This window comes from Heliangelus exortis, chromosome 1, assembly GCF_036169615.1.
Source record: "Heliangelus exortis chromosome 1, bHelExo1.hap1, whole genome shotgun sequence".
NCBI lineage: Eukaryota > Metazoa > Chordata > Aves > Apodiformes > Trochilidae > Heliangelus > Heliangelus exortis.
The window spans coordinates 53,174,286-53,188,829 of record NC_092422.1 but is presented as its reverse complement, the minus strand read 5'-3'; the positions used below and the strand labels follow the sequence as shown (position 1 = coordinate 53,188,829).

At 39.8% G+C, this 14,544-nt stretch overlaps 1 protein-coding gene across 2 annotated transcripts in view; it reads left to right on the top strand.

Moving 5' to 3' along the window:
- Nucleotides 1-14,544, top strand: part of FGF14 (fibroblast growth factor 14) — a 413,408-nt gene that overhangs the window by 172,759 nt on the left and 226,105 nt on the right. Inside the window, exon 1 of one of the 2 annotated variants that reach the window (XM_071742608.1) lies at nucleotides 2,678-2,932. The exons of the other annotated variant lie outside the window; for it this stretch is intronic. Coding sequence (XP_071598709.1) covers nucleotides 2,857-2,932 — 76 coding nt within the window. The 5' untranslated portion in view covers nucleotides 2,678-2,856. Of the gene's footprint in view, nucleotides 1-2,677; nucleotides 2,933-14,544 lie in introns of those variants that run through there. 2 annotated transcript variants of the gene reach the window in all.

Below are 14,544 nucleotides of genomic sequence, written 5' to 3'. Positions count from 1 at the left end.
TTTGACACCCTGGAGAAATTCATGCGTAGTATTTTTTCCCTTGAAGTATTGAAAACACTCTTTTCTAGGGAAGGAAAAGCATCAGATCCAACCACAAAACAACAGAAAGAAAGAAAAAAAACCCCAACAAATCAACCAAAAAAACCCCCTAACAACCCACAACTCAAAAACCCAACTAAACAAACAAAAAAAGGTAGCATTTCTAGGTCTATGACCAAAAACTTCTTTGGTCCTTGTACTTCTGTGGCCACGTGTTTTGGCACTTTAAAAGCATTTGGTGTTGTGTTTACTGGCATGAAATCTCAGTGCCACTTCCTTCCATCAGTCTTTATGCACTCTTAAATTAAATTAACAGGGTCATTGAACTAGTACTTCATAATCCACTGGGATAATGATAGTGGGTCACAACCTTTCCTCAGCCTCCTTCGGACAATGGGTTTCTATTTGTTTTGGATTGTAGTGTAACTCTATTAATCCTTCCACACTCCAGTTTAATTTGAGCACACTTGTACAAACTACTCTTGCCACTCACCCCTGCCGTGTTGCAGGTGTTTCTGGGGATTCACTGCTGTCCCAAGATTACTACAAGTTTAGTACAAGGGTAATCTTAAGGGGTTAGTAATCTTACCCAAGATTACTACAGGGCTTTCTCTTTCTGCATTACCCTTCACCCGAAGAACTGGTAGCTAGATCCAGAACGAGACCATTTCCTAATCAGAGAGCATTGCCTGAAATGCCATTTTTTCTCCTGTCTTGCTGGATACACCACCACCCCCTCTCCCTGCAGAGCTGTCACTGTCCTGTGCCACCCAGGGTGTTTCAACACATCATTAGCAGCACCAAACTCCATCAGCAAGCAAGGGTCATTCATTACATCTCCAGCTACTCCAATAGGGTTGGCACTATAAGTCTCATACCTTAATCTATTATGTTCCAAAGAGTTGAGCGAATGGACCTGCCCATTCTTAAAGTCTCATTGCCCCTCAGCTAGTGGAGCTGAAAGTGGTTTTATGTTGACAGAGATTCCCTGCATGGCTTTCAACACTTGACTCTTAGGATCTTTTCATTTAATTTCATTTTCATTTCCATCCTTTTCATTTCATTTTCAGTTCTGCCAGCCTCTGAATGGTGGTAAGTGGTTTCTTACTCCACTTGGCTGTGTGTTCTCCCAAGAGCTCCATTTTTTTATTTCCAAACCCTGTTACTGTTGTATTACAAATGCCATCTTCATGACTCACCCGGAATTCCTGGAAAAACAAAAATAAAACCCCCTCTATGCCATTCTGCAGGGAAACCCTAGTACTGCAAGGGTTTGTCTTGTCCTCTCTTTCCAGAGACCTGGCTTTCTTCCCCTCAAGGCCTACATTAGCAAACATTATAACCTTCTGTGTTTCCTTTACTATGGTATTTATTCTCTTTCTCCTTTTTTATTAGCCTCCTTCAGCTCTCCTTTTTCCCAGAGAGTCTTCCCAGCCCTGCCAGCCTGTTCTTCCAAATCCAACAGGGTTAGCAGAGTTCAGAGGACTCGTAATCTTTTGCAACAGATGAGTGAGTCCTCCGGGCACTATAGTTTGAATATTAGCTCACCATAACTAGATGTAATTCCACCTCCCCCCAGCAACAGTTTAACAACCATGATAATAACTGCTTTTAGCAATGTATGACTCTGGACCCACTGTTTTTTTGTTTTCCCAAGCAAAACTCTACAGACACCAATTCTCAACACATCCCAACACTGGCTGCAACCATGGCACATTCCCCCCCACTGGTGTTTCTATGGGTTGCACTACATTTAGTAGTGCACAGGTGATTTTAATCAGCATTGATTACTGGGGATGGTTTGCTTCCACATAAAATAGTCCCAGGTGACCTAGGATTACCTCAAAGGCCTCTGTACTAGTTCTCAGGATCTCACTTGGCTATATGTGTTCTGGTTTGTACTGCAGCTGCTCTACCCATTTTACCTGGCCATTTCTGATTCAGCTGCTTAGTTAGCTTATTGTAAGAGCTGTGATACTCACTTTCCTGTCTCCTGTCCTAAGTTTTCTCCAACGCTTCTCTAACAGCTGCCTTAGCATGAGCTAAATCAGTTTTCTTTTTTTTTCTCCCCTTGTTTTATACTTGAAACTCCTCTCTTTGGTTTTTCACCCTTACCATCCTCTCCTAGCAGCAGCTGTTTTTAGCCCTCCTGCAACAAAGGTACATTCCCTGGCCTTGTACTCCCCAGTGTGCTCCCCACAGCATTTTTTTTTTCAACTGATGCCCTGCTCTTATCTTCATGTGCTCTCACAATCTGCCCAACATTCCTCCAGTCCAGGCTGCCTTTAGTGTTAACTATTCCTTTCCCATAAACAATCCACTCTTTCTAACGCCCTCAAAACCTCATACAACTTTACTTAAAATGCCTCTAAAAGCCTCAGATTTTGAGGGAGTCAGTATCTTCCTATCCTTCCCATACTTCTACCATAGAAGCCATAACAGTCTCTCTTCTCCAAAGACCATGACTCTACTTGCTGGTGGATTTGAAAACTCCTTTGTCATCCTGCTTTGGCATACATGGGTTATGACCTTTTCACCAACCTGGTATTTGAATGTTCTTGTTCTCTGTATGTGACAATGATACAATTTCTATTTCTGCTCCACTCAGGCCCTCACATTCTTGCTCTTATAGTCTTGGTAGTTGAGTTCTCTGCATTCTCCATAAACGTGTTACAAGAAGAGGTCCTGCAAACAGCAGGTGCAGAGTGGACTAAAGAGAACAGGACTGACTTGTTACTTCTTTTGCCAAACAAAATTGAAAAAGAGGGGTAATTTCTAGCATTTTTGTCGTGTTGGGCAATTTTTGGGATTGCTTACATGTGTTTCAATATGTGCAAAGCCTCAAGGAAGATGCGATTCAAGGGGAAACAGTCCTCACCTGAAATGCCACATGGTAGGTGGACTTTTCTGTCTTTTCTGCTCGTTGTGGTGTGCCTGTACTGTGGTTTATTTTACCTCTGTGTTGTTCCTTATATAGTGCAGTTTCACAGGAAAACACGATTTACGTAGTCTGAAAAAGTTTGGTTTTTTTCAGGGTTCACTATGCAAGTAGTTGTGCCTACACAACTGTTATGTATCAGTGAAATGTTGTTTTATGAGGTGGCCTTAGCTTTGCAGCAGCTTTGTAACATCCTCATATTGCAAAGCATTTGGTTCCACTAATCTGCTAAGATCATGAGAGTCTGTGGGAGCTTTGTTCTGCAGCAGAAATAGTTGTGGTCAGAAGTAGTAACCGGGATTTTCTGGCCTGGATATTGTCTACTTGTAGCAAAAATGAAGCAAAAAATGTAGCAAAAACTGAAGTGGTTTGTGGGCACTTTCAGTTGTATGGTGAGAATTACAATTGCATTCCTTATTCAAAGCTTCCAGAGATGAAGGAGTCTGTCAAGCCACTGAAAGTATTAACAAGTGATACTGAGTCTTTAACAGGAAAAAGCTTGGGATGGGGAACCAGAGTGAGTAAAAAGACTCTAAAATAGGAAGAAAAATGTTTAGTTTACTTTAAGTTTTGTAGTGAGGTTTTCTTTAGTGAATTTGGAAGGGGTAGTTGTATATAGATTATTAGTCCCCTAACCAGCCAGCCCTACAGGGACCCTGGTTGTGAGTGCTGGCCACACGAAGTTAAATTTCACTGTATCTTTTATTTTGTTTATGTTCAGTTTCCCATTCATTTTCCCTAGGACTGAATAAATCTATGGAATTAGTGAATTGTACATCATTTCCCATGTACTGAGGCAGTGTCAGTTTTTTATTACCTACCATCACAAATGTCTTTGGCTCACTCTTAGCAGCTATCCTCTGCAGTGTGCTGTTTTTCAGGTGTTCCTAATAAGCCTAAAATGGTTAAGGCAGTGTTTACTGTTCTATTGTCAGAACTTCCAGTTTTGACAAGGAATATAAACTGCATTGGCTGCATTTGTTTTGTGTTTTACACGTACTTTGGTCAGCTAGACTGGTTTTACCTCTTTCCTTTTTTCTTACTGATGACAAATTCTGAAGTTCTTAGGCTGTTCCACACCCTCTTCATACTGGCAAACGAAGTATTGGTTATAATGCAGCAGAGATTTTTTGTTCCAGGGTTGGTTTGTAGGATCCCTGGGATTTTTGCTGGCATCTGTGGGAGGAAGAAACTGAAAAACATGTCCCAGTTTACCAGAAATTTCTAATTCATGGTGGCCAAAGTCTACCAGTTAACCCCATCTGATTTTTATTTCAGATTTCCAAAGGAATAGGGAAGATGGTACAAATCAGACGGCTCAATTGTCTTCACCAGCTATAGAGTTTTTAAAAAATGTTAGAATAAAAAAGATTTTATTAATGAAAATGCGTATTAAACAATAGCACTTGTTAAAAATATAGCTTTATAATAAATTGAGAGCTTATAAGTTTGATTTTAAAACTAGTGGATGTGTTGCCTTCAAATGTCCTTTCTGGTTGTACTATAGCAAATTCTGTGCTTCACTGAGGAAGCCAAAATATTAGCAAGGACTTAGTTTTATCACAGCTGCTGCTAGGTAAGGATATGTCAAAGTATTTGCCTTTATTGCATTCCAGTTAAAACTTGTTTTCATCAGGATGCTTTAGAAATGAGAATTTTTACTTGTAGTAGAGTGTTTGTCACTCTTATCTAGACATATTCTTAGCATAGAAAATTACATTAAAAAAAAAAAAAAAAAAAGAAAAAAGAAAAAAAAGAAAAGAGAGAGAGGGGGGGGGAAAAAAAGAGAGAACATGGGAACAAGAAGACAAAATCTTACCCTGCAAGTTGCATTCTAAGTTGCTGTTGGCAATGAGCTCAGCAACCTCCTGGCTGGACCAGAGACTGAGCCTCTCTCTGTGCTTTAGCCTTCCCTGCAATCCTGAGCCTCTAACACCTTACAGCAAATCTGTACAGCACATTGGATTGGATTTTTTTTTGTTTAATGTAACGCACCTTTTTTTTCCTCAGGGGAGCTGCAGCAGTGTCCAGCTCTGCATCTGGGCACTCAGGCTCTTGCAGCATATGCACATAGTTGTTTGCAAAGCAATGCTTTATCTCCTCACATTTCTTCTACATGTCACAACTTTGGTAATTCGACTTTTTTTTGGCCTTGGAACATGTTTTATTCCTCTTTCTAAAAGAGTAGTGATCACTGTGAAAATATCATTTTGCAGTTATTTCCCAGCTGTATCTTGTATTTCTTTCTGGTTTTAGAAAGGGAGAAAACTGTAATAAGAATTGGTAGAAACTCTGATTCATTGCTGTTTTTTGCCTAAAGCCACCCAAACTCTGTCCACCAAAACTGGATTGAACCGATTCCTAGGAAAATTGTTGGAATTATGTGAAACTAGGGTAGTGTAGCGATACATTGGATCGATTCCCGTTTTAGCTTTTTTCCTGCATTGCTGTTCCTATTTGTACTACTTCTAGAGGCATGTTCAGTAACTTCTGCATTTACAGATGCTATCTTTGTAGGTTTTCTGGATGTCTTAATGAGCCTTTAAACAGCCATCTTGTAAAATGTGCTATGGCTTGTTATTTACGTGGCATTTAACTACACCTCCATGAGCTTCAGTAATATAATAAAGAGCAACACTTTCTACTGAGACACACTCAAACCAAGTTGCATAGCACGCTCTATCCACCTGGTAAAGAAAGGGAATCAATATTAAACTGTAGGGGAACTTCACTAGAAAATAAGAAAGTTGATTTTTACTTTGTGTGATTCTTGTTTTTGTTGGTTTTGGTTTGGTTTTTTAAGAAGCACGGTTAATCCCAGTAGTTACCAGGAGCAGTATCTTCATTTTTGCACTTTTTAACTTAGTTCTTGCTCCCTTTCTGATTCCGAGAATTTGTCTCCAGGGACGTTCTATTTTGTTTTCCTTACAGCAAGTTACAGGAATAGATGTGCTGGGAAATGGAGTCCTATTGACAAGTTCCCCAGTATAACACACAAAGGATTAAGGCAAAGCTGTTAATTTTCTCTGCTTCCATTGATGCATTTTGGAATCATTATGACGTTGGCAAAGGAGACTATTTAACCACATTGTTCTGTTGCTATTTATAAATAGGATCTCATTCAAATTTAGAGCACAAAACCTTCCTGGGTGGAAAACTGCCATCTTGTGTATCTGCATGCAGTGCAGTGCGGAGGATCCAATCTGATCCCTGTCAATATCACTGCTGCAATACAGATAGCAATAATGAGATGAGAACTGAGCTGCCCCTAGGGCTCTATTCTGTAACCTTGTTGCATCCAAACCCATGCCCTCATCAATATGTAGAGTTTTACAGAAAATACATGTATAAATGGATACGTTTAGCAGGCATCATGGGGCATCTGATGTTCAGACTGTGGGAGCTCTGAGCTTCCAGGGGTGCCTCCTACCTGCACCCCAGTGTGCATGGAGGATGCCTTCTTTCCTCTTTTCTTCCCTTGACAACCCTCTTTTTTCTGCCCCTGGGACACAGGCTGGGTGTTTATAAAAAGGGGAGGTGGGAGTGTGGGGAGCACTGGGCCAGCATTGCAGTCAGGATGTAGCTGGTTGTTGCCACCTTGTGTTTGCACGGCTGCCAGGACTGGGAATGTAGGCTAAAAAATTCAGAACTGCTGCTTTGCTGCAAATGTGCAGAGAAGAAATACTGTTATTACTTTGGATTATTTGCAGTTCAAATTAGATATTTTGGATATTGATATAATGATCACTCTGTCAGAACTCTTGCGGAAGTGTGTAAGGCTTTGAGTCCTGAACTCAAACTACTCTCCTTTTACTATTCCAAATTCTTAGAACTGTTGAAAAGTAGTGGTTTTTATCCCTGTGGAACAGATAAACCTATTGCACTGACAGTAATTTTTAAGGATGTAGGAAAACACACCCAATAAGTGTCTGTCTGTAATTTTTTTATGTATAACAATGTTAGACAGAACCTTTTATGCATCTGCACAGTGACCGCTTTTATCTAAATTGAGATTAGGAAGAGTGCATGTATGAAGACTCATGAAAGATCTTTATCTTATCTGTAATTTCAGTGCTAGTATCACTTAGCATTGTCATGTTCAAAGCACCTTACGTTTGCAAACACTGCTTGATAAAAATTGTATGAAATGGTGATTACCCTCAATTAAGAGGTAGGGGATCAGAAAAGCAATTAAGTGATGCAGGCATTTTGAGCCACATGTGGGAGCTACTAAGTCTTACATTAAGTATCCATATTCTGATATTCAGCAGTGGTTACATGAAAAGAGTGCAGTCACAAAAATCACAATAATTTGACCACTTTGGATTAACAAATTTTTTGCCTGCCAATGAAGCAGCATTAATTTAACAGGTAAAAGTGGCAAAGATTATTTTTATTCTACTTTGTGTAAGTTTTATTAAAATTGTTGCTAGGTTATTCCATAACATACCTACATATAGATGCAACTTTTCTCAGTGTTATATATACTTGAACTATTAAGCCTATGCAGAAATCTACAGTCCCAGTTTGTCCTTTCTGTTTAAATAAATTTGTGTTTTGTGTGAGATTTCAAACTGTCAGTCTGCTGTTTACATTATTGTGACTTTTCTCCCTTTTGTCTGTGGCAGTTGTAGGGATATTGAATTTGTCAGATATCATAAGAACGATAACAACAAAAGAAATACAATTTCTGTGCTTGGAAGCAGGTTTCAGGACACAGGGATGTGCTCTGACTGTACCAGAAGTATGTATTTTATTATTAGTTTGTTCAAGATTGAAATGGGATATAACTGCCAATATTGCTAGAACAGAGACTTGCACTGCTATAATTTACATTGTTGTGGAGGCCTGCATTTGCAGGCACAATGGATATAGTGTATATTCTTGCTCTTCAGGGTTTTTTTGTGTATGTGAAACACACTTTAGGCAGTATAGAGGAATGTAAGTTCATAGTCAGGAATTCAGTTCCTGTATGGGCAAATAGAATTGCTGGTGAAATCTGGTATGATAGGGATCAGTTATAAAATTTTTATGAGTTCAGTGGAACCAGGACTTTACCTTTGACATAACCTCAGAAATTATGTACAGAGGATAGACGCCACTTCATCCTTGCTAAATGTATTCCAAGTTAATTCTGCTTTGCTGGGTGATCAATTATGGAACTGTTAGTTTATTATAATAAATAATATTATTTCACCATAATAAATGGTGAAGGCTTTGAAAAACTTGAATACTGCTTTTTAACTTTGGAATATCCAAAACATTTTTTTTATTTTCAGCTTTCCCTTACAGTATCACAGCACAAATCCACAGCTTTGCCAGAAGTGCAGGGTTTCAGGCTGTTGAAATACACCTCTGGCACTGATGGCAGCAGCAGATCTGCAGATGCTGCTTGCTTTGAACTTTTTTTCTTTCCGACGGGGTCTTTCCATGGTTTAAGTGGCATGCTATAAAGGTCTGAACAGGCTTAGCTGCAGGATCTGTTCACAACCATTCAGTTTGCTGGTGTGTGCCCTTTTTTTGTACATAGTTCATTACGAAGTCTCTCTTTTCAAGCACAGATGTGGGGATGAGAATATATGATGAGATGTGATGTTAGGCACAGCTTGATTCACAGTGCAGAACTATCTCCTCATACTGCAATCTGCTCAAATTTCAATAATTGGAAACAGGACTTCAGTCATTCCAAAATGTGATGAAACTCCTCCACAAAAATCTAGTCAGAACGTGAAGGGGTCTCAGCCTCCCCGGGGGCTTTCCCCACCCTTCCTGAGGCCATCAATTTTTCCACCAGTGATACTGTAGCAGTCCTACAGGACTTCTCATAAGAGTACAAGCTTTAATTTTGGCGTTTTGGTCAAGTTCTAGTCAAGATTCTTAACAGTATAGTTATATAACAATATACTGCATACCAGATTTAATCCACTACCGAAATACCAGTGACGGTGTCGGCTTTGCCTGAGCTACTCAGAATGCAGCTCAGAGCTGCTGTGCCTTCTCTGCTCTCTTTTGGATGCCTTTTGGCATCTTCTCTTTAGGAGGTGGCAGCATTTCCATGGTAGATCAATACACACCAGTGTAAATTTGCAAAAAGACTTGTAGTGTTGCCAAGAGGCTGCCCGTGGCGACTGACCCCATCTGTGCCTCTGGGACAAAAAGAAACAAAAAAGAGGGTCCAGGAAAGAGGCCAGGGACTGAAAATATAATGCTCAGGTGCTGAGAGAGTGATGTGACATTTCAAAAGCATCATGCTTTGCCTGGGGGGTCATGTTGGGTGAGGCCTAGATTTTTTATCATTTGAACACACAATGGACGCTGCCTTAGCAATTCCCAAATGCCATTCATGTTGGACCATTAGTGAAGGGCTGTATATGCAACAGGCCTTATTCTGCCCTTCAGAATATATGTGTATGATGACAAAGTTACTTGTAGACAAAGAAAACAGATCTTCTATCTTCAGCATGCCTCTGTGTCTAAGCAGCAAAACCATTCCTGGCTGTTGGCTTCCATAAGTTTTTCATTTCCATTCTTGAAATGCTTGATCCTCAGAGTGTAGTAGTTATGTGGCTCAGAGACTGCAGCCAGTATTCAGTCCTAGTTTCTTAGTACATAATGAAGCACTGTTGTGGGATTTGAGACATTGAAAGAAACCAAAAAAACCCATACCTGTGAAACTGTAGAAGCAGTGAAAAGGTAGGGCAGAGGGAAGAAGATTTTGAAGGAAGCAGAAAAATGGCCATACAGGAACTGTGTTTATATGGACAGCACACGTAGGGAGTTGGGGAAAAGAAAAGATTTAGGGCAGCAAGAGTCAGTAGGAGGAAAATGAGCTTGCCAGCTACTATGGAAGCCCATAAAAGAAGGAGGAATGGTAAGAAGTCAGACTTGTGGAAAGAGAGTTTAGTCATAGGCCCAGAGTATGGTGGGGAGCCCAGGGGTACAGTGACAAAGAGGGAAGAAAGCATGTGCAAAATTGAATTGCATTGAAGAGTAATGAGCTGCATTTTGCAGAGGTGAAATAGTAACAGGGATTAACAGCTGTGGTGGTGAAAGGTAAATTCCAAAAAACGGAAAGGAAGCTCATCCCCTTTACAGTAAAGTTACTATTTCTTCACATTCAGAAATGGGACCTTGGAAAAAAATGCTGTGTTTAAGAAAAAATAGGCTCCAGATGGGCACCAGCATGAATCAGGCTTGGAGGGCCACTGCTCATCTTGCCATTTATTCAGGCTCCAGTGGATCTAACTGAATTCCAGTTTAAGTGAAATAGCATCTCAAAAGAGCAAACTCCTACCAAGGACATCCGGACAGTCCCACTAGTGGGATTAAGTTTACTGGTGTGAAGCTTAAATCTTATCACTGTAAATTTCTAAATTGTGACGAGTCTCCTTTAGTACATCTTCTTCCCAAGTCAACCAGTGAACTTTGTCTTGTGGTGCTGGGAGCAGGGCAGGCACCCCTGAAAGAAAGTTCAGCCTATTTATTCTATACACACTTTGGAAAGGATGAACTTGCTTTGAGAGGGGCTTTGTTGTTTTTTTCCTGGGTTTAGAAAAGAAGCCTGAAATACTAACACTAACGAGGGAGGTGGTTCAGGTCCAAACTGACTGAGATAGATCCGAGAAAATGCCTGTGTGTCTGGAGGAGGTGCCTGGGCCCCTTTTAGAGTAGGAATGGAGATTCCACACCCAGAGGAGCAGAGAGCATTGTTCAGATGACGAGCACCATCACTTGCTTATGGCAAGATGACTTCTTCTGCCCCTGTTGAAGATGCTTTAGGCATCCAATCCTAGGTGTCTGAATCAAGAACTGCATTCCAGTGTAGTTGCCTAACTTCTAAATCACTGAAGTCAAGTGAAAGGAGTTTGGTCTAGAAGAACACCAAAAGGCTGTCTTCCTCTTTAATCCTAGCTCAGGATTTTGCTCCTCAAAGATTTAGGTCCCCTCATTTCTCTGCTTTTATCATAGCATTTGCCTTTTAACGTTTCTCTGCGCTTCCATTCAATTAAAACGTGCTTATAACTACAAAAGAAAAAAATTAGTAGCAGAACAGGGTCTGTATCTTCAGATGTTGAGGTGAAAACAGCAATTACCTTGAAATAGTCAGACATTCTTTTACATATTCATTTTTAATCTTTCCACCGACTTGCAACTTGTCAATTTTTACCCAGAATACATCTTCCCTTGAGTGTTTTGCCTAGATACTCTACTAAAGGGGAGGAGTTTCCCCTCCTTTTTCTTATGAGCATGAATTCTGAAAAGAGAATGAATGATACAGGCAATTGCCAGCCTTTTTTTCCCTACTTAAATATTGACTTATTGCTTGAATTTGCAGCTTGGTCTGAGAATTGGGCCCTACTTCTGCAAAAGATGTATGTGTATTCTCTGCATTTAATGACATGAATAGTTCCACTGAGATCTGGGTGTGTATTACAGAGAAAAAATTAAAGAGCTATAAATCTTTGCAAGATGAGGTTGTTGCAAGGAAAAATTAAGTAAGCTTACAGTGAATCAAAAGTAGACATGCTACATTTGTAAGATCTGTCTGATATATTGATACTCTTACATTAAAGAATTAAATTTGTTTGAATTAATGAACTGTCATATTCTATCGTTGTACTAATATAAATAATTTGAATTTTTTTCCTCTTTTGTTTTAAGAAATCCATTTGTCAGCAATTCAGCCTTCAAGAAATGAAAGTGAATGAAAAGTGCTACTTTTAAATGAGTAATAATTTATTAGGCATTCAGTTACTTTGCTGAGGGTCTCACGCAGATGGAATGCATTTGTGTCTGTAAAAAATAAATAATTTTAAATTCTTGAGAAATATCCTTGCTTACCAATGCATCAGTGCTTCGAATCCCCATTTGATTTTATTTCTGTTTCAGTCTTCATGGGAAAGTCTGAAATTACCTACCTTTTTACAAGATTACTGTCCATTTAAATTCACATTTGAAAAGTTTGCTGGAATTTTTTGGTTTTTGTTCATTATTTTTGTTTGGTCTTATGCTTATTAGGCATACTAGCTATACTGGATGTTAAAAACATTATTTGTAAAAGCTGTTCAAATGCCTAGCCATGTGCAAGGTATGTCCCATAATTTCACTTCTGAAAATGTACTATAACACAAACTGAAAGTCTGGTTTCATCATGGTGGTCTGCTCCCTTTGTGCCTTTCTTACAGGCTGTATACAATTAATTGCAAGGATTTTAATTCGTATTTTTCTAGTTTAACATTTCAGGGCATTTAAGTTTTGCAGGTTTTTTTCCCTCTGAAAGCATTCATAGACAGGTAACACCCAAGGAAGAGATCCTCTGTGATTTTGAAATGCTTTGTCTACAGCTGTCTGTCAATATCTCATGCCAGGCAGAGAGCTGACAGATGCAGGTAATGTAATGGAGGGAAGGCTGCTCTCTGGAAGGCCTTTACTACCTGTGCTTTCCTGCCAGTGGATGCTGCTGCAGGAATAACAACATCTGGAGGCTTTTGCAGGCACTGCTGCTCCCATATAGCTATTGGTACCAACATTCATCATACTTCTCTGTTGTCTCTAAGCAATCATCAAGCCTTCTGGTTTCATTGAACGTTTAAACATGTAATGTTTATAACTAAAATTTGCTAGGGAAATTGTAAGTCTTAGTTCTTTTATTGTCTTTCACTCAGTTATCGACAGTAGACTTTTATTTTCTTCGTCTGGTATGGGGAAAAATCAAATTTCAAGGCTCTTCACAAGTGGGACAGTCACAGAGATCTGATTCTTCTTTTGAACATTTATCACAAACACACAAAAATGTGGGTGGCTGTTGGATCTTTGCCACTGAGACTTTTTTACTTGGAAATTTCTGTAAAAAGAGATCAGATGAGAAATATGAAGCCACACTGGTTCAGTTCTTTGCTACAACACAATGTTCAGTAGAAGGTGGACACCTTATGGTTTAGACGAGCATGCTGAAGTGTCTCATGTCATTAAAAGCTCATTTGTCTGTTTTTGCATGATCCTAACACACAAAAGAAATGTGTGCATATGCAAAAGACTGAATTTATGGTAGCATACTTAGACATGTTTTAATTTAGAAATTCAGGCATTGGTCAAGAAATTGTCTCTTGGCATAGACAAGCAAGAGATCAAACTATTTTCCTTGTGGAAGCAGCTATACAGTTGTGTTTTCAGCCCTGGCATTTTAAAACTTCTTAGGCTGTAGCCTTTTACTCAGAACAAGGACCCAGAACCTTCCCTCAGGTTTCAATGAAGAGTTCCCACACCTGGGTCTAACTACCTCCCATTCAACCTGCCAGCATCTCAGCTCAACTCAGCTCTTACTTTCACAAGTCAGTCATTGATCCCTTGGATAATATATTGCAACTGGAGGTAAAATGGTAATTGTCCTTCAGTGCTTTGCTTTGCCTTCATCTCTTTGATGATGCCTGGAGCCCTGGAGGAAGATGCAAGCCCATGAGGCTGGCAGTCTGTAGCAGCTGTAATTACCACTGTGTGGTAAAAAACTGTGAGGATGCCTGTGTTCCCCTTCCCAGTTAGTCATCCTTGGAGATCTGTCATTTTTAGCAAAAAAGGAGGGGATGAGCAGGTAGAGGAAAGCCTATAAATATTCTTGAATAGATTCAGCACTGAAAAATTTGAGTTCTTCAGTAATTTGTCAAAACACACCAAATGAAGTGAGTGGTGAGATCATACTTTCTGACTGTAGCAGTGACTTATTTGCTCTGGGAATAAAGCTGGGTGGCTTTATAAAGAATCAAGTCTCCCTGCCTCCTGCATAAGAAAAGCTGATTGTAAAGAATTGTTTCTTGGCTGTAGTGAGTGAGTCAGCTGTGCTGGTGAAATATTGCTTCCACAAACCCTTTGGTTTACAAGCACCTGTAATTTAAAGGGTACTTTCCTACCCTCTGTTTTTGTCCTGAGTGTAATGTTTTCAGCCTTTTTCATTTCACTCCAGCTCAGTACATTAACAACTTTTGGAAAGATTTGGTAGTTTCTTTGATGCACTATTTCATGGATTCTAAGATGATTGCTTTCCCCCCCCAGCTATGATGGGTTATATTAAGGTGTTTTATGAAGAGGGAATGCTGCAGCATTAAGCACAGATGACTCCACCTTCTTTGGCAACCTGGAAGATAGTTCATTCTTTTCATAGCAAGAGAAAAAGGCCTGTTTCTTCTCCCTGTGCATTCTGATTGTTTCTCAACACAACGCTCATCAAAATTCCCTCTATTCAACTACTTTTCTAAACCAAACATAATGTATTGGAACTGGCATTGGAACAGGCTGCCCAGGGAGGTGGTGGATTCTCCCTCCCTGGGCGTTTTTAAGAGGAGAATGATGTGGCACTCAGTGCCATGGTCTGGTAACCACAGTGGTAGTGGATTAAGGATTGGACTTGGTGATCTCAGAGGTCCTTTCCAACCTGGATGATTCTGTGACTATGGAAGAACAGAAGAGTTCTCACTTGTAGAAGGGCAAATAATATCACCCCTTCCTCAGTACTGTTGAGTGAGTAATGACATGGTATCCCAGGACTGCAGTTTCAGGTCCTTTAGCAGTCTGTT